This window comes from Sporothrix brasiliensis, assembly GCF_000820605.1.
Source record: "Sporothrix brasiliensis 5110 chromosome Unknown Cont17, whole genome shotgun sequence".
NCBI classification, from domain to species: Eukaryota; Fungi; Ascomycota; class Sordariomycetes; order Ophiostomatales; family Ophiostomataceae; genus Sporothrix; species Sporothrix brasiliensis.
In genome coordinates this window covers 2953663-2970971 of record NW_024467136.1, presented here as the reverse complement: position 1 = coordinate 2970971, position 17309 = coordinate 2953663, and the positions used below count along the sequence as shown (strand labels likewise).

The 17309-nt window shown below is 56.9% G+C and overlaps 7 protein-coding genes across 7 annotated transcripts; 4 read left to right on the top strand and 3 right to left on the bottom strand.

Annotated features, from left to right (window-relative positions):
* Nucleotides 1–756: 756 nt before the first annotated feature.
* Nucleotides 757–2110, top strand: SPBR_02829 (methyltransferase type 12; the record flags this gene model as incomplete). The annotated part of the gene is made up of 4 exons (XM_040761132.1): nucleotides 757–927; nucleotides 998–1050; nucleotides 1104–1186; nucleotides 1353–2110. The coding sequence occupies 4 exons, from the start codon at nucleotides 757–759 to the stop codon at nucleotides 2108–2110; spliced, it is 1065 nt and encodes a 354-aa protein (XP_040620878.1).
* Nucleotides 2111–3121: 1011 nt separating this feature from the next.
* On the top strand, nucleotides 3122–4896 carry SPBR_09117 (uncharacterized protein; the record flags this gene model as incomplete). The annotated part of the gene is made up of 2 exons (XM_040767243.1): nucleotides 3122–4753; nucleotides 4816–4896. 2 exons carry the CDS (start codon nucleotides 3122–3124, stop codon nucleotides 4894–4896), a joined length of 1713 nt encoding a protein of 570 aa, XP_040620877.1.
* Nucleotides 4897–5090: 194 nt separating this feature from the next.
* SPBR_02920 (uncharacterized protein) lies at nucleotides 5091–6289 on the bottom strand (the record flags this gene model as incomplete). The annotated part of the gene is made up of 2 exons (XM_040761223.1): nucleotides 5091–6109; nucleotides 6175–6289. The coding sequence occupies 2 exons, from the start codon at nucleotides 6287–6289 to the stop codon at nucleotides 5091–5093; spliced, it is 1134 nt and encodes a 377-aa protein (XP_040620876.1).
* Nucleotides 6290–6980: 691 nt separating this feature from the next.
* SPBR_02985 (uncharacterized protein) lies at nucleotides 6981–8069 on the bottom strand (the record flags this gene model as incomplete). The annotated part of the gene is made up of 1 exon (XM_040761288.1): nucleotides 6981–8069. The coding sequence occupies one exon, from the start codon at nucleotides 8067–8069 to the stop codon at nucleotides 6981–6983; it is 1089 nt and encodes a 362-aa protein (XP_040620875.1).
* Nucleotides 8070–8580: 511 nt separating this feature from the next.
* SPBR_03378 (uncharacterized protein) lies at nucleotides 8581–8841 on the top strand (the record flags this gene model as incomplete). Its single annotated transcript, XM_040761679.1, has 1 exon — nucleotides 8581–8841. One exon carries the CDS (start codon nucleotides 8581–8583, stop codon nucleotides 8839–8841), a length of 261 nt encoding a protein of 86 aa, XP_040620874.1.
* Nucleotides 8842–10507: 1666 nt separating this feature from the next.
* On the top strand, nucleotides 10508–12853 carry SPBR_02412 (c6 zinc finger domain containing protein; the record flags this gene model as incomplete). Its single annotated transcript, XM_040760715.1, has 2 exons — nucleotides 10508–10567; nucleotides 10694–12853. 2 exons carry the CDS (start codon nucleotides 10508–10510, stop codon nucleotides 12851–12853), a joined length of 2220 nt encoding a protein of 739 aa, XP_040620873.1.
* A 544-nt stretch (nucleotides 12854–13397) lies between these two features.
* Nucleotides 13398–16172, bottom strand: SPBR_02323 (uncharacterized protein; the record flags this gene model as incomplete). The annotated part of the gene is made up of 6 exons (XM_040760626.1): nucleotides 13398–13481; nucleotides 13755–14772; nucleotides 14855–15496; nucleotides 15569–15903; nucleotides 15963–15982; nucleotides 16103–16172. 6 exons carry the CDS (start codon nucleotides 16170–16172, stop codon nucleotides 13398–13400), a joined length of 2169 nt encoding a protein of 722 aa, XP_040620872.1.
* Nucleotides 16173–17309: the final 1137 nt, after the last annotated feature.

Here is a 17309-nt window from a genome sequence, read left to right as displayed (position 1 = left end):
GGAATGTGCGGATAGAGAGTGCCGTCTCGTGCTCGCATCGGTTCTTGGTTGCTGTCTTTACGGAGTGTTGTTTCTACCCTGCCTTGTGCCGGGCTTCCCCTCCTCTTTGTACAGAGGATCTCTGTTTGGTCTTGATAAACGGTGCGCCGTCCACAGCCTGCGCATGGCATTTTCTTTTCTATTATTTTTAGTCTTTCGCCGTTCTGTCGCCGATTTGTGTGAAATAAAAGGGGGCAGGTATCCTCAAAACAGAAACGAAATACGACGTATCTACTGAGACCAAGAACTACTGGAAACACCACAATCCACACGCAAAGCCATCTCCGGTAGGAACCAAAGGAGTTGACAAAAGGAAGGAAAAAAAAGACAGTGCCACAAAACCGACTCAGCGGATCAACCAAGAAAAACAGCACGAGACGCCGGCAAATGCATGGCAGCCAGCGAGCAGCTCGCTACTTCAGCCTGAAAAGCGACGATCAGGGGACGAACCTGCAAATGGCGTCAAGAAACAACAAATAAGTGACGAACCATTGAAGTGGTCGCTACCAAAAGCCCACAGCCTCGCCACAGCAGCGTCCTGTGCGCTACCTTGTGCGAGATAGCCTTGATCTTGATCTGAAACGAAGACGATCCTTACCTTGTCGTTATTGTGTAGAGAAACATTTCATCCCACGCCACGCATTACCTTTCAACAACATTGACGGCCATCGGCCACGAGAAAAGAGATTACAGCCTTGCCGTACGCAACGCTCAATCATGAGCAACCCATCAGAAGAGGTGTCCGCTCCAGCGGCGCCGCAAGACGACACCGCAGTTGCACCGGCCGCACCGGCGACAACGACCCCAGGATACCCACAAGACACAGCGGAAGGCGGATCAGCAGAGTCGGAGACACGATCTCTCAGCAGTTTCTCGGTTGGACTAAGTGTATGTTGCCTGCATCTCGTGGCTGTCGTTGGATGGCGCCGATACAGCAACTGACGGCAATGCAAAATAGATCGACACAAACGACGACGATGCCATTTCCAATCTCGGCGAGATGGATACCTCGTACGTTGTTCGTCTACCAGTTTGGACACCGTCTTCTTCCACTGACAACACAGCCGCTCGAGCATCTCGGCATCGTCAAGTGTCTATGAATTTGTCGAGGAGTACGGACGAACGTATCACAAATACAAGGAAGGAAGTAAGTGAGAAGGCGTCTAAAGCATCGTTGTCTCTCTGTGAGCCGTACGCTGACCATTCTAGAATATTTATTACCAAACGACGAGGTGTGTCGCGATCATAAGCTCAAGTGTGCCTCGCACACCAGCCACCACACGAAACTTACCCCAACTCCTCTCCACAGCAAGAACAGAACCGTCTCGACCTGCAGCACCACCTAGCCACCCGGCTGCTCCAAGGCAAGCTCTACCTGGCGCCCATTGGCAGCGTCAACCGCGTGCTCGACATTGGCACCGGCACCGGCATCTGGGCCGTCGAGTTCGCCGAGCAGCACCCCGAAGCCGACGTCCTCGGCACGGACCTCAGCCCCATCCAGCCCGAGTATGTGCCGCCCAACCTGCGCTTCGAGGTCGACGACGTCGAAGACGACTGGGTCTACAGCCATCCGTTTGACTTTGTCCACGGCCGCTACATCCTGCCGTCGCTCCGAAACCCGCGCGCCACCCTGCAGCGCATTTTCGAGCATCTGCGGCCGGGCGGCCACGTCGAGATCATGGAGACGCTCATGGTCATCGAGGCCATTGACGCGTCCCTGCAAAACACCGTGCTGCCGCGCTGGCACCAGCTGATCCTCGACGGCGTGCGCAAGCTGGGCCGCGGCGACCCCATGGCCCCGCTGCACACAAAACAGTGGCTCGGCGAGATTGGCTTTGTCAATGTCACGGAAAAAAAGTTTGCCGTGCCGGCCAACGGCTGGGCCCGCGGCGACGAGCAGAAGATCCGCGGCCACCTGATGATGACGAACCTGCTGGAGGCGGCGCAGGGCATCACGATGAGCATCTGCATGAAGGTCTGGGGCTGGAGCCAGGAGGAGGTCGAGCTGTTCCTGGTCGATGTGCGGGCCGCCCTCAAAGACCGCGCCCACCACGGCTACGTCCCCATGTAAGTCGATTCCCCAGCGATGTCGCGGCTTGGTGGCCAGAGCACTGACATCAACGTCGTGAAGCATTTGCGTCTATGCCCAGAAACCGGAGTGAGAGACGTGGTGGCACTGTGACATTGGCGAGGGGAAGGGGGGTTGGCGCGTTCTTCCATCTCTTTTGGAGCGGTCTGTGTTCTGTGTTCTGTGCTTCCTGAATATAGTTATGATTTATCGGTGTGTATCCGGTCTTCTCTCGTTGCTTTTTCTTTTCGTTTCTTGTCGTTTCTTGTCGTCTCTTTGGTCTTGTACATGGATAGCATGGCGGCGATGTGGGCGTACGAAGACCGAGGAGAGTGTCCTCTGTATGTCGAAGTCTGAAATGAAAGGAACTGTCCGTGAGACTCCACGCGTCGTTTCCGGGCGCTGATGGCACAACATGTCATCGTTGCGAATGGTCGTTCTGTTTGACAGCTTTGCATTGGGTCGTGACGTCCTCCCAATTTGTATCGTTCGCCCTTTCCATTTGACGTCCTTCGCATTTGTATTGTTCGCCCTTTCCTTTTTTGGACAGTTCCCCCAATCTGCGTGTTCGCCATTCTGAGCCCAGAAGTCGTTATCTAGCTTCAGTCCCTCTGCTATCCAGCCCCTTATTTTCTTTTTTGTTTTCTCATCAACCCAGCTTGCCAGCATCTGCGCGATTTCTCAACGACCAGCATTCGTCACATCGAGTGCCACTGCCACTGGCGCGACAGCATCCGCCTGGACCATTGACCCACTGTATCTCCAACACGTGCGTACGCTTTTCAGCACGTTTTGGCGCTATCACCAAGAACTGAAGTGAAATCCACACGAACGACTTCACATCGTTGACAAGCGCCAATCCGTCCACGTTCACCTTCATATTTCGTTGTTTTTTGAGACGCATCTTCAACTGTTGACTCTTGTCACGACCGGGGAAGTTCGTCCTCTCACGACATCCGGCTTTGGCTTCATTCCAATCTCGACAGCTGTGATACCCCAACGACTACCTCCGCCATGGCGTCCACCGGCCTTGTCGAGTCGTTTGTGGCCGCGATACAAGCGAGCCTCTCGGTCCTGCTCGTCATCTTTTACGGCGGCATCGCTGCCTATCTGGGCCTCCTCAAGTCCAGCAGCACAAAGGCCATCTCGAAAGTCTGCGTCCGCCTCTTCCTGCCCGCGTTGCTCTTTACAAAGATTGGCGCCGAGCTGCACAGCGGATCGGCCCATCGCTACGTCGTCGTCCTCGCCTGGGCGCTCGTGTGCCATGCCGTGTCCTTTGTGCTCGGCATGGCCGGCCATTTGCTGCTGGGCATGCCCGACTGGACCACGGTCGCCGTCATGTTCAACAACACGACGAGCTACCCGCTGCTCCTGATTGGCGCGCTCGACCAAACGGGCATCCTGCAGGTGCTTGTGGATGCGAGCGGCGCGGATGAGACGACGCGCGAGGCCATAGAACGCGCCAAGTCGTACTTCTTGGTGTTTTCGACCGTCTCGAGTTGCCTGACCTTTGCCGTTGGACCGCGGCTGATGGACTCGGAGCATGCGCCGGAGCCCGACAACGTGACGGGCGACGACGATGAAGGGAAAGATGACGTTCTCGACGTACAAGGCGCGAATGACACCAACGCCGATGCCGACGATGAGGATGGAGACGAGTACGACGACAGCAACGACAACGGTCGCGACGTGTATGACGAAGAGGAGGGTGGTGACGACGGTGCCAATGACGTCGTCCGTCCCGCATCGAGCGTCAGTGGCTACGATCCACTGTCGGCGGCCCCACCCATCGAGTCTGCGCCCGTCAACGAAACGACGGGGCTGCTCGCGCGCGACGAAGCGGCCACCAGCAACCGCGACAGCCTGACAAAGTCCTCGTTCCGCCAGTCCATCATTCGCTTTGTCGACCCCTTTGCGTCTTCGTCGCGGCCGCAAAACTCCTTCTTTCCCTCGACGCGGCACCGCAACAAGTCTCCCTATCCAGCGAATGCGCCGACGTCGATCTCGTCGTCCGCCATACACGCCGACGACCACAACCGTCGCCGGGTCTCTGTCGTGCCCCGCTCCACCTGGCGCTCCCTCGGCCCGCGCACACGCTGGTGGCTCCTGTTCATTGCCGACTTTTTCAATGCGCCGCTGCTTGGTGCGCTCGCCGGTGCCGTCGTCGGCCTGACGCCGACACTACACCGCGCGTTTTTCAGCCCGGCGACGGATGGCGGCGTCTTCACGGCATGGCTGACAGCCTCCCTCGACGACATTGGCGGGCTGTTTGTGCCGCTGCCCGTCGTCGTGGCGGGGGTGTCGCTCTACACGGCAATGGGGCAGGCTAAGAAGACGGAGGGCAAGCGGCCCAGCCAGCAGAGCGAGAGTGCAGAGGTCGGAGCCGGGCACAGCGATAGTGGGAAACCGCTGCCGCTTGGCGCCGTGACGTACATCTTGGTTCTGCGTTTTGTGCTGTGGCCCCTGGCCTCCATTGCTGCAGTCTATCTGCTGGCGTCGAGGACGGAACTTGTCGGCGACGACCCGATGCTATGGTTTGCTCTGATGCTGATGCCGACAGGCCCGCCTGCAATGAAGCTCATAACGCTGGTGCAAGTCAGCAATGCCGACGAGGACGACGAAACGAGCATTGCAAAGTTGTTGACAGTGAGTCCTTCCCCTTTCCTACGGATAGACCGCATTGTGTTGGTCCAGACGCTTACCGTTAGATCTCCTACCTCATGTCGCCCATTCTGTCGTTTGCCGTTGTCGGCAGTCTACGGGCCAGTCTGGCGAGCGTGCAACATTAGAAACGGCACATGTTCGAGTATTTCTCCTTGATATGATTTGTCCCTCTATTTCTCCTTGTTTCTTCCTTTGCAAAGCAGCGCTCTAGGATCCGAATCAGGTTCCTGGTTTAAATTCACAATTGTTCAGTCTCCAGTGCCTTCTCCGACCATACTCCGTCTTTCTATCCGTGTGACGGCAACCTTGTTAATCCCGTTCATTCTTCCGGATTGCAAATTGGGTAGCCCCAAAAAAAGCCACACTTCAGTGCCTGGACAACGTTGGCGAGCAGCTCCTGGGACTGCGGAAGCGCGCCGTCCCACTGCGCAAAGGGGTGTACCATACCCTTGTACGAAATGAGCTCACTCCAGCGGCCTATGTCCAGCAGGCGATGATGGTAGGCCGACGCCTCGCTGGCGAGCGGGTCAATCTCGGCAACGTGGATCGACGCCGCGCACACCATACGCAGGACATTGTCGGGCGCCACAATGGGCGAGGCCCGCACGTCGGCAGCGTTTTTCGCGTGCGTGTCCGGATCCTCGCCGAGCCAGAGCCGGTAGAACCAGGCCAGGCGCGCGAGCGGCAGCATGGGCGCAAAGGCAAAGTCATAGTAGCTGTCGTAGGGCGCGCGCAGCGTCGACAGCTCCGCATCATCCTTGGGCGCCACGAGGGGGACGTAGCGCGCGTCCGTGACGGGCACAATGAGCACCTGCAGCGTGAGACGCGGCATCGTCGGGTCCATGGCGGCCATCTGCGCCAGCACAGCCGCCAGACAGCCACCGGCCGACAGGCCGCCCACAGCAATCAAGTATTTGTCGATGCCCAGCTCGTCGCTGTGGTCCACGAGCCACTTGAGGGCGGCCCAGCTGTCCGTCGCGGGGACCGGATGGGGGAACTCGGGCGCCAGCCGGTAGGCTACGTTAGCCACCAGACAAGGCGTGCGCTTGCAGATCCGTCGAAGCATGGAGTCATCGTCGTCGAGTCCGCCGAGCACAAAGCCGCCGCCGTGGAAATTGATGTAGAGGGGAAGCTTCTTGCCGTCGGCCTCGTCAAACCCCTCGGGGCGGTAGAAACGGACGTCGATGCTGCCTTCCGGCTCGGTGACGGGGACGCGGTGCGTCGTGACAAGCCCGACGGGACAGAAGGGGGCGGCCACCTTCTCCCGGGGAAAGACGTAGCGCTGGCGGTCAGCGTTGAACTCGTCATAGGAGACTTGGTCGGCGCGAAGACGATTGGCTGTGCTGTTAGCAATGGGTACCTTAGACGAGATGCCTCTTGCATTCTCTGCGTCAACGTCTTACCCTGGTATTCGTTGTAGATTTCCTTGACCTTGTCGTCGACACAGCCCTCGACAGACGGGTGAAGGGGGTTGATAGGAGCCGTGCCGTCGGTCCCGGACGCTGTGATGTTCGTCATGGTCGGGCGTTTTTGGAAACGCCGTTGTTTACAAGGTTGTGCTTGGGTCTTTGCGGAAGCTGCGTAAGCCAGTGACTGGACTTTAGGTTAGGTTGAAAGGATTTGCTATAGATTCTCTTGCACCTTGACACTGAAATGGTTTGGGATAGGGATGCGGTCTCAATTTATATTTGGAAGGCCTTCTGCTGGCCGGCTCAAGAAGCTTCCACAAACAGTGATCGGCAAGTAACACAAAAGAGAAAGGTCTGTAATGTGAGGGCGAGAAGGCGATGAGATGGATCTGATAGTATAAACTGGTATGAGATGGATAGTGTTATGGAGGCACAGTACATCAGTCGGCGAGATCAGAAATACAAATTGGTTCACATGTGAGTGCTACTATGATACTGCGATCACACAGTACGTTCATATCTCTCTCATACTTTCATCAGATAGTAGATCAGACGCGGCTGACCCCCACGGTACCTGTTCTTGATGGCGTTGGTGGAGCATTGTTCGGGAGTGGATGTCTCAAAATACCATAATTCTCTACATTCAGGTCATTTGTGCATTCGGGATTGATTTGGGGGTCTGTCGTATCACTTCGTCATGATGTGCCTCCTAGAAACATCAGTGATATCCCTCTTCATCTAAATCTACTCTGTCCAGATTGTATTCAACAGGCACTGTAACGCTTATGTCTCCAATATTCTCAGTGGGAGGCGCTGAGCGTGAAATGAACGACGCTGTTTACGTGGTCCAGCACTGCCCCGTCCACCTTGGCTGTATCACCATGACCATTCTTGGATGGGCCGTCGATGAACTGCTCGTGGAGAATGCACGCCTTGTCGTCGTTGCACATCTCACCGCAGTGCTCCCAGTGCGCCGGCATCCAACCGGCCGTACTCCAGTCCAAGACGGCGACAATCTGCGGAGGACTCGGCCCGCTCGAGCTGCCGCCGTCGTGTGCCGGGTACCGCACCAGAACGTTCTCCGACCCCAGGCGCCCGTGGGTCAGCACGATGGGGACTTTGGTGGCGAGTCTGGCGCGGTTCTCGGCGGTCCGTACGTGTCGTCTCGCTGTGTCGGCATCGTACGTGGCGGTCGGCGCACAAAGACCGCGACTCATCGATGGCGATTTGCCAAAGTCCGTCGTCAGCCAGTCGTGGAACGCAGCTAGGCTGGGAAAGGGTCCGGCGTGAGGCGTTGCGCTGTTGATAAACTCCCAGTTCCGGAGCGGTCGGCCGTTGACATGGCCTAGCTTGTTAGTTGTTGAAAACGACAAGGCGTCTCCGTACATGATGGGGGAGGCAACCACGGGGCACCAACCAATAAACGGAATGGGCGAGACCAGAGACTGGGGGACTCGCTCCAGGGCTCGTGCAAACGACCGCAGCTGGTCTTCGTCGAGGTCCTCGAAGTGCACCTTTTGGCCCTCAATGTGCTGCATGTAGATGAATGTCTGCCGGCGGTTGCGGCGCCACGCGTACACTTCGGGCACAGGAACTTCTGGACAGTGCTTGCGTACAAACAGCAGAGCGTGTGCCTCCGAGACGGAGACGTGGTGGCCAAACTTGACGGCCAGTCCCAGCTCCCGGTACATCATCACAGACGGGCGCAGGAAACCGTTCGAGAGTTCCCATGCATCCGCACGTCGTTCTCTGTATTGCAAGAGACCGAGGCGCACATCGTCTGGCTTTGGCAGCTTGTCAAATCCGGTCTGTTCAAATGCCGAGCCGGGCACATTGTAGTTGTCCACAAAGGGGAAAGCAAACTGCTCTTGAGGTGCAAGGTCGGTCATCTTGTTGTATTTGCACGCATGTGGAGGTTGGCCAAGAACGCTGATACTGGCAGACTCAAGATATTCGGAGAGCGAGCAATACTTTAGCTATGTTAATGCACTGTAAACTGAAGATAAACTGCTTCCCTGTTAAGGAATATCATAAGTTGTGTGAAGGATGACCTTTTGTAAGTTAATTCAGACCGATGGGGCGAAAGAAGCTCTCAGTGAAGTAATTCACTGTATTGGTTTATTGACTGGTAATTTTACTCCTTTTACGAAACAACAACAGTGTACGTAAATTCGTGAATTATTTCAGTTTATTGTTTTCAATATTGGATATTACCAGTGCCATTGAAGCACGCCACACCGACAAGCACGAGGCCTGTAAAAGAAGAAGAAATCTACACAGCAGGACACCCGATGCTAACCAACGTTCCAAGACATTCTTCTCGGCATTGTTCACGACAACCGACAAGAGGAAATGCGTAACCGGGGAATCAAATGCTCCTACGGTCTGTGCTCGCCCCCGATGTTCTGTATCGGGGGCCGACACACGCGCCGCCGACTGGCCATCAACACGGAGTTGGCTGCCTTTGATAACGAGACAACCCGTCGTCGACGACCGAGGTCAGCACAGTACCTAGCACTTCAGTCAACGGTCGACAAGATGCTCTGCCGTGTCGGAAGGGAGCAGCCAGGCCTGCTGCTATGCGACAACTATCCGGCTGTCACACGCACGTATCCGGATATTGACGACACGGTCGGCCGCGAAATTATTGGCAGGCCATAGAGGACGCTTGGTTGCCGTACGGCGCCGAGCAGAACGAGCTGTCAGACGCGTTTCAGGTACGAACGAGTTGCAGGAAGTCGAGCTTGTCGAGTGAGCAATGAATGAAAGGGTCTCACAAAGTGGTAGCTAAACGGCATTGCTGGCCTCGACTGGCCAGTGTTGATTTCGGAGGTCAAATTGTCGGCGGTACGACGGCCTGGCTCGTTCGTCCCCAGCTTTGGCAGCGGGCTTCGGACATTGTACGGTCAGATTTGGTTCTTCGTATGTAGATACGAAACTGGCTGTAAGATTGGACTGGCGGCCTCTGTTGGTTTTAGGTGTGCCACAACAAACGTGATGACACCAGCCGGGCGTTGAGTCAGGGCCACGAAGAAGAATAAAAATAAATAAATAAACGGACGTAAGATAGAAGAGGGAACACAGAGAAAAATACCACTTGGATTGGATAGAAAACGAGAAGGACGGTCATGTCCGTGACGCCCGTCGAAAGAGTCAACTGGCCGATGCTGCGTATGGCTCAGATCGTTGGCCCTGCACGGTAAGGCCAACGGAGAATAATCTGGACGGGCCCTTGGCGCCAGGAACAGTGCAGGCGTTGCAGACAGTCGGGGTGACTGCCGGAGTATGTGGCCCATAAGGCAAAACGCCAGGCTGACAGGTGTGGTGGATGCATCGTCGATTGTGCAGTTCGAGACGACGTGGAATGCGTGGGGCTCTTACCATTACTGGTAGTGCAGTTTCACTGAAAGATTTCCGTACGGGGCAGGCAGGCCACGCCCCACTATTCGTAAAGCTTGTCTGGCGTCGCATTCGCTCAATCGGTCCCCATTGGGCTTAGTGCTCTAGTAGGGCCATCCTGCAGCAACGGCCCACGCTAAAAGGACGCCGTCGTGCTGTGGAGGACCCACCTGCTTTTCCGGGCGACGTGGGTGACGTCGCTCGCACTTGCCGGAGGTGGCGGAGCCTGCGATGCTTCGCAATCGCATTCACGACGTCGGGCCTTTCTTTCACTGTCACCACGTCACTTGCGAGAACGGCAATGTCCGTGTGTCGACCGTTGTGGAGAGGAGCCATTTGCCTCCAGGCAGAAACATTTCGACATTCCCAGCGGCTCCTTACGTATATTGGGACATACTGCAGCATCCTTTTCCAGCCGTGGGTTAAACGACGTGGTGAGGAATTCACAAGACCATCGCGACTTGAAGCTTTTCATATATCACGACCTCCCACCGTTATCAAGTTGGCTCGAGCACAATAGCGTCCCTTATCGACACCCATTGACCATTGACGACATCGTATAGGTGATGCTGTAACTCCCAATTACCACCCCGCCACCTCCCATTTAATCACAACCGCCTCGATCCATTGCCCTGTCGGATTCCATCATCTCTTCGACTAGATCTTCTTCTGTTCTCTTGTTCCTTTTCTCTGTTTCTGCAACAGGGTACCGGCACGACAACTGCCGACTTCACTTCCCCCCCTCGCGTAATACCACCGTTTCGGTGCTCACGTTTAAAGACGTACCGTTTACAGTTCCTATAGCCAGTCCCCATTACTTGATCCGGCTCTTTCGTATTTCACTATCGTTCTTCGACCCCCATTTCTCCACGCCTTGGCCTTGGCAATCACGAACGTTAATCCCTGTTCTTGCACCTGCAGTGCCAATATGGTTGGCGTTCCAGGCCGCTCCAAGGGTTGCAATACCTGTATACAGCGGAAAGTGAAGGTGCGTTTCTTTGTCTCGCGGTCTCCTATATGTCTCCTGATCATTCCGTCTTCCCATCACATTCACACACACCTGATTTTGTTTGCACATACTTTCATCCGATACTAACGTCTGTTTTTTTTTCAGTGTGATGGTGGCCAGCCAGCGTGCGGCAACTGCCGCAAATCCAACCGACTATGCACGGGCTACAAGCGGCCCGTGGCCTTTGTCATGTCGTCAAACGTGGCCCTCGGACCGGACGCTGTCGAAGACCCAGAAGGTGGCACCATCATGACACAGGGCCGCTGGCGCAAGCGGGTGCGCAAAACCCCCAAGGCGCTCGCAAAGGACCCGAAGCCAAAACGAGCCCATGAACAAACACCCACCCTGGCAGAGGCTGCCATCACCGAGTTGGCAGATTCATCGTCTCTTGCTCCGAGCAGGTCAAGCAGTGGAACGCCGCGAGCCATTGATGCCGTCGACCTCTCCACCACGGTGGCACCGGCCGATATCAAGCAGTACTGGAAGCAGTACATCTACCACGACACGGAGGACGCCGAGACGGGAGCCGACGATGGCGGGCACAGCAACCATCCCAACACCAACAGCACCAATGCGCAACAACTGCAGCAGATCATCGCCACACGACGCGGACCGATGACCGTCGAGACCCTGAGCCGCGTCATCTCCATCCTGGAGTCGAGCGCCAACGTTGCCTTGCTCGACTTTGCCTCACCCATGGCGCTGTCGGCATCCGCTGCAGCCGCGGGATCGCGCGACATCAGCATCGCAGGCACGGATGTCTGGCCCGTCGGCTCACCCTTCGCCCACGACGTCGGCTCTGAAGCCGTCTGGCGCGAGCAGCTCTTCCCCATGTTCCTCAGCTTCCACCTTCCCAAGGAAATCTTCAGCGGCTGCAAGACGACGACGACGTCCATGCGCTCGCGCAACTGGCTGCTGAACCTCCGAGACACGTCGCTCGACGGCGCACCGGCCCTCGAGTCCGCCATGACTGCCTTGTGCATGGCCCGCGTCGGCCGCCGCAGCGGCAACCTGGCTCTCGTCCAGCACAGCCTGCGCCTCTACACAAAGGGCCTGCGCCAGCTGCAAGACGCCATCCACGACCCGGCCACGCAGCTGGCCGACCAGACCCTGGCCGCCTGCATGGCCTTTTCCATGTACGAAGTTGCCGAGTGCCCGTCACGCCACATCAACGGCTACTACTCCCACCACACGGGCGGCCTGGCGCTGCTCAAGATGCGCGGGCCCGACGCCCACATCACGCCGCTCGGCCACTCGCTGTTTGTCTTTATGCGCGTGCAGCAGTTCATCTATGCGCTGCTGATGCGCAAGGCTAACTTTCTGTGCGAGCCCGCCTGGACCAACCGGCCGTGGCAGACGTCGGCCAAAGACCCGCAGGACAAGTTCATGGACCAGATGTACTGCATCCCCGTGCTCCTGGAGCAGACGGACAAGCTGGCCGAAGCCGCCGCGCACAAGACCATTGGCCACGAGGCCCTCGTTCGCGGCTACTGGGACCTCATCGTCCAGTACGACGCCATCTACCGCTGCCTGCTGCGCTGGCACAAGGACCTGCAGGCCATTGTCGCCGGCCCTCTGTACTGGCCGGAACTGTCCACCATCGCGTGTCCCGTGTTCGACACCAACGGCCGCGGCCGACCCTTTGCCGTTTCCTTCCACTTCCCAGCCTTTTCCATCGGCCAGTCTGTCGTGCTTTTTTGGGTCATCTCCATGGTCGTCAACTACCAGATACACGTTTTGTACAACCGCATCATTGAGCTGCAGCTGTCGCCCAGCTACGCGCCCGGCCCTCCTCGGGTCCCGGAACCCACCGACGATCCGTTGACGGCGGCCGACGACATTTCCGCTGGCAACTGGTCCCAAGAGCCTGCCGTCTCGCCGGCAGCGCCGTCGCAGTCCATGCCGCCGGGCTCCGGCCCGGAATCGGCCACTGCCGACGGCGAATTCCCGCCGTCCATCCCTGCCATGCAAGCCGCCGCCCACGACGCCATTGGCATCACCCGCACCGTCTGCAACAACATCTGCCAGTCCATTGAGTACTTCTTGCGGGACGAGATGGGCGACGTCGGTCCGCTGTCCATGATGCTGCCCCTGACCTCCCTGCGCCATGTTCTGGTCCGTACGGTCCCCATCAAGCCGTGCCCGCCGAGCCCACACCCGGACCGGCCGGGCGAGACCTCGGACGACGTGATCTGGGTCGATTTCCTTATGAGATACATTGGCACCAAGGGCCAGCAGCTGGCCAACTATCTCGACGATGACTGATCCGGCGGTGGCGCCATCTGCCAGCTTCTGATTTTGATTTGTTTTAACAGCGCAACGACACGACTTGGTTCCATTACGGACGTCATCCATTTTGAACGTGTTTTGTCTTGAATCTATGGACGGAAACATCTTTTGGGGTCTAAGAAGACATGGAAACATGGAGTTAAAGGCAAGGAAAGTCGATAGAACGGGATGTACGACCTCTGAAATGAAGACGTATTCATGAATAGCAACCAACAGCAACTATCCCCTGGTGCCCTTGTCTAGATCTCAATCGGTACGCCAAAGCGCCAACGCTAGCTCCCACCCATGGTGTGGTAACCCTGCCTTTTTTATTATACCACCTTCATTATCTTACCGTCATCAACTGCACGAAGATAGGAAGGTTCGGCTCTGAACACGTGAACGCCTTTACAACATTCATGGGGGACAAAAGAATATAATAAAGAGGCCATAAAGTGAATCCTTCCAAAATCCTACCGAAATCACATGTACCCTAGATAACCACGAGTGTGGGCATCCAGATGATCCTGCAAACCATACTCTATCGTGTTCTTCCAGGAGGTGGTGGTGGGTGTTGCATGCTATTAAGATAGTGGACTGGCACCGGTCCTGCCGGCTGCCTGAGCTGTTGGGGTTGGTACTGCATGTGTGGCGGTGGGGGTTGCTGCGGTTGATGCTGTGGCGGGAGCTGCTGGTATTGTTGCTGCTGCGGGGCTTGGTAGTAGTTCTGTTGCTGCTGCGGCAGCTGCTGGGAGAGTTGCTGTGCAAGCTGCTGTGCAAGTTGTTGCGGCAGTTGTTGTGGCAGTTGTTGTGGCAGCTGCTGTAGTAGTTGAGGCTGGTAAGCCTGTTGCTGGTATTGTGGGAGTGGAGGTTGTCTCTGCTGCTGCTGATGAGACACCAGCGTCGGAACCGGGGGTGCGGCGCTTTTAGGTGGTTGCTTGTTCTGGGTCGCTTGGCGCGCCCAGAGCGACTCCAGCACGGGTCGGCTTATCGTTTTGAACCCCGTGGCAAGCTGCTCGGCGTCCTGCCACCGGGCACCGTAGGCGCTCAATGTCCAGCTGACCCGCTCCAGGCAAGCAACCGACCTGTCCACGTTGGTGCCATTATTCGGGTGCGCAGAAGCCAGCGACGGCGGCAGTCCGTTGTTGCCGTTGTTGGCAGTGCTGGCGGCGCTACTGCCGTTGTTGTTTGGTAAATTTGTGCTCGGCGAGCCTGCCCTCCGCACTGGCATCGGAGGCGGAGGTGCCTCGCCTGGCATTGCCAGCGGCACAGGAATTGAGCCGCCACCAGCAAGGATGGCATCTGCGGTCGCCGTGTCCCGGAGCACAGCCACAAACTGACTTCCCATGAAGAACAAACGCAGTGAATCATGATACGTGTGCCACACAGGGTTCAGTCCTCCTCGGGCGAGTGCCATCATGCGGTCCACGTATGCGATGACATGTTCAAAGATCAACATGCGCCCGTACGCAGTCACCAGAGGCGCCCGTGCGCTCGGCGCAATGCAGTACACGTAGCTATACTGCAGCTCTAGATCGAACATCTCGCGGATGCGTCCGGGCAGCGTGGCAGGCAGCGCGTCATACCACTCGCGCATGTCGGCACACATGCGCCAGACGTACGCTGCAGGGTCGGGTAGCGGGTCAGATGGATCCGATTGGTAGAGGGTCTGGTACCAATGTGACTGGGCACGACGCAGCTGGAACAAGAGCAACGCCGGGTTGGCCGCTGGCACCGTCGACGGTGATATTGGCGGCTGGGCGGACGCAGGTGAACGTGGAGGCTGGAGAGCTTGCATGTTTTGCAGCGTCGATTGCTGTGGAAGGGTTTGTACGACGCCAATCATTGTCGGGAATGCGACGTTGATGGCGTCGTCGGTGAACGAGAACGCTCGAGCATGGACCATGCTGATGGCTCTGGGAGGCAGTCAGAGTGTCAGACGTCTTATACACCACAATTTTGCTTGGCTGGATACGATGCCGGCTGCATTCTACTCACCGATCGAGTGCGTATGCACAATAAAATGTCCTTCTCCGCGCATCAAGGGCCGCTGCATCCATGCTCTGTGACTGCGGCGGATCTTGGTGGAAACCGAGATCAACGATCGCACGGCACGTAAAACCTATCAAGTGCCAGCTGTCGAAATGCGCCGGGTCGAGCATCGAATACAGCGTCAAAAGCAACAGCGACTGGATCTGCGTCACATGTCCGGGTGCTAGGGCGCGATCAGCGTACGGCATGGCCCGTGAGGCGTACTCGACACCACTGTTGAAAAATGAGTCCTGCCGACTCCGGCTCTGGGCCGACGAGCCAATGGCAAGCACCATGTACAGCATCCAGTAGTCAGAGCTCCGTAGGTTCGAGCGAGGTTGCGGCATGTTCGGCTGGGTCGGCTGCTGCTGGATATGCAGCTCCTCGAGGAGAGCAAACAGCGACGTCTCGGGGAAGAACGGAAAGAGGGAATGGACGTGGGCAATGTAGTACTGGACAATGCCATGGGACGCTTGTCGAGAGGGGAGCTTCGCAGATGCCTTGGTGGGCTCGGGCAGTGGGTCGTTTCCGGCAGCGGCGAGCACGAGGCGCGCAAAGGTCATATTATTAACCGATGGCTCGAAATCCCGGGTTGTCGCGTTTACCGACCTATGTATGTTAGCGAATGTGAATGCGAAGGGGTCGAAGACACGACTTGTTCGCAAAGCGTATCCAACCTACAGGAAGCCGAAATCTGACACAAGGGAGTTAACGTCTGAGTTTTCCCTCTTACGAGCTGCCTTGCGATGTATTGCTGCCCGGATGACAGCCAGCGAGTCCTTTCGTTCAGCACCAGGAGGCCCTGGGAAATTCGTTCCGCCATCCGTGTGAAAGGCTACGGATGCCTTGCGCGACTGGGCGTAGTTCAGGCGCCGCTCTAGTTTCTCAACGCGAAGTTCAAGGGCCGCAACGTAGCTCCTCTCCTTGCCGCGAGCGAATTGATCATTGGCGGCCGAACACTCGCTCTCACGGCCGGCCTTTTCGCAGGCCGTACACGCCGGCAGTTTCCCATCACACTAGCACATGTCAGCTGGCGAGATTATCAAGACGTGACGTGGGTGGTAAGGTAAATTACCTTGACTTTTGCAGCTCGGCCTAGACAAACGAGAAGGAGCGTTAGCACAGAACAAGCATCGCAGACGGGTGGTACGGAGGAAGTCCAGTTTGTAAGTTTGTCTCATCGCCGCGCTGGCACGGGTGTGGAGTTATACTGACAACGCGAACAGGCAGAAACAGGCCTGGAAACACGCAGCAAAGGATTGTCTGAGAAGCTGGACCGCGGCATCGTGAGGTGAGATGCTGGGGAGCCGCGATAAGAGAGGCGATCGAAGCGTAGGCAGCCGGTGCTGCTCGGCCAGCACAGCAAGGGCGAGAAGGGCCTTTCGATAGTGTCCTAGCCGGCGACGTGTAGTATACTCAAGAACACCACAAGACAGTCACGGAGACCGTGCAAGCCTTGTCCAACAGAACGTCCAACTGGGAGAGTTCTGCGTTTTCGTTACAACAGCGCTAAAGGTCGTAGAAGCTGCCGAGAGCAAGCAATTTGTATGAGCGCAGTGAAACAGGGCGGAAGCGATATTCGGCGGCGGGGAGGAGGTAGTGGACAATATCTTCGTTGATGTCGTCTTCGTTGGGGTGAATCACGAGATAGGTAGCTCTGGGTTGATGTCTCGCGATGGGCGTATGGGCAGGCACGGGAGGCAGGTGCAGACGGGTCCAGCTTGGAAAGCAAGAGCGAGACGCGTTTCACGAAGTTGTGGTCCAGATACTCAGAAAAATGTGAATGGAAGGTGCTGGGTGTCGGCGCAAGCTTTCCTATTGCATGCCGTCGGTGTTCAATCGTCGTTGGCGAATTTGGAAACTACGATCGACCTTGCGCAGCACAGAACAGCGTGGAGAAAGCACAATGGCGCCAGCTTTTCACTTAGTTGAACGCGGGGCAAACATATGGCGCTGTGCGCACTGTCTGGCAGGCGAGCTCGCGAGGCCCACTATTCGATCGGTCGGTTGCGAAAGTACCATCACCTACACATGTCCCCTCACGCTGGCATGCAGTTGTTCGGGCCTATTGGCCGTATGGTGCCCACAGGCCGGCGACTTCTCTGCCGACCAGCGACTTTTGCACCATGCCCATGAAATGTCTTTGCCACAGGGCGCCTTAGCGGAAGAGCTACAAAACAGAAAGGCTATTCGCACAGCTTGACTGGTCACTCTTGCCAACATTGATCCCCCCTTTTTACTCCCTCACTGGCCAGCTTTGGTCCAGCCCAGCGCTTGCGGTAGCTCTTCCCATTCCTGCCTTTGTTTGAACCCTGGAAAACTGCAGTGTGACTGCCTATTGTGGGTTTTGCGGCAAGGGATGCGCACCATGCCTTCCCAATTCGACTGTCACCGGCCCTCTTGGCCTGGCCCAGAGTCGGAG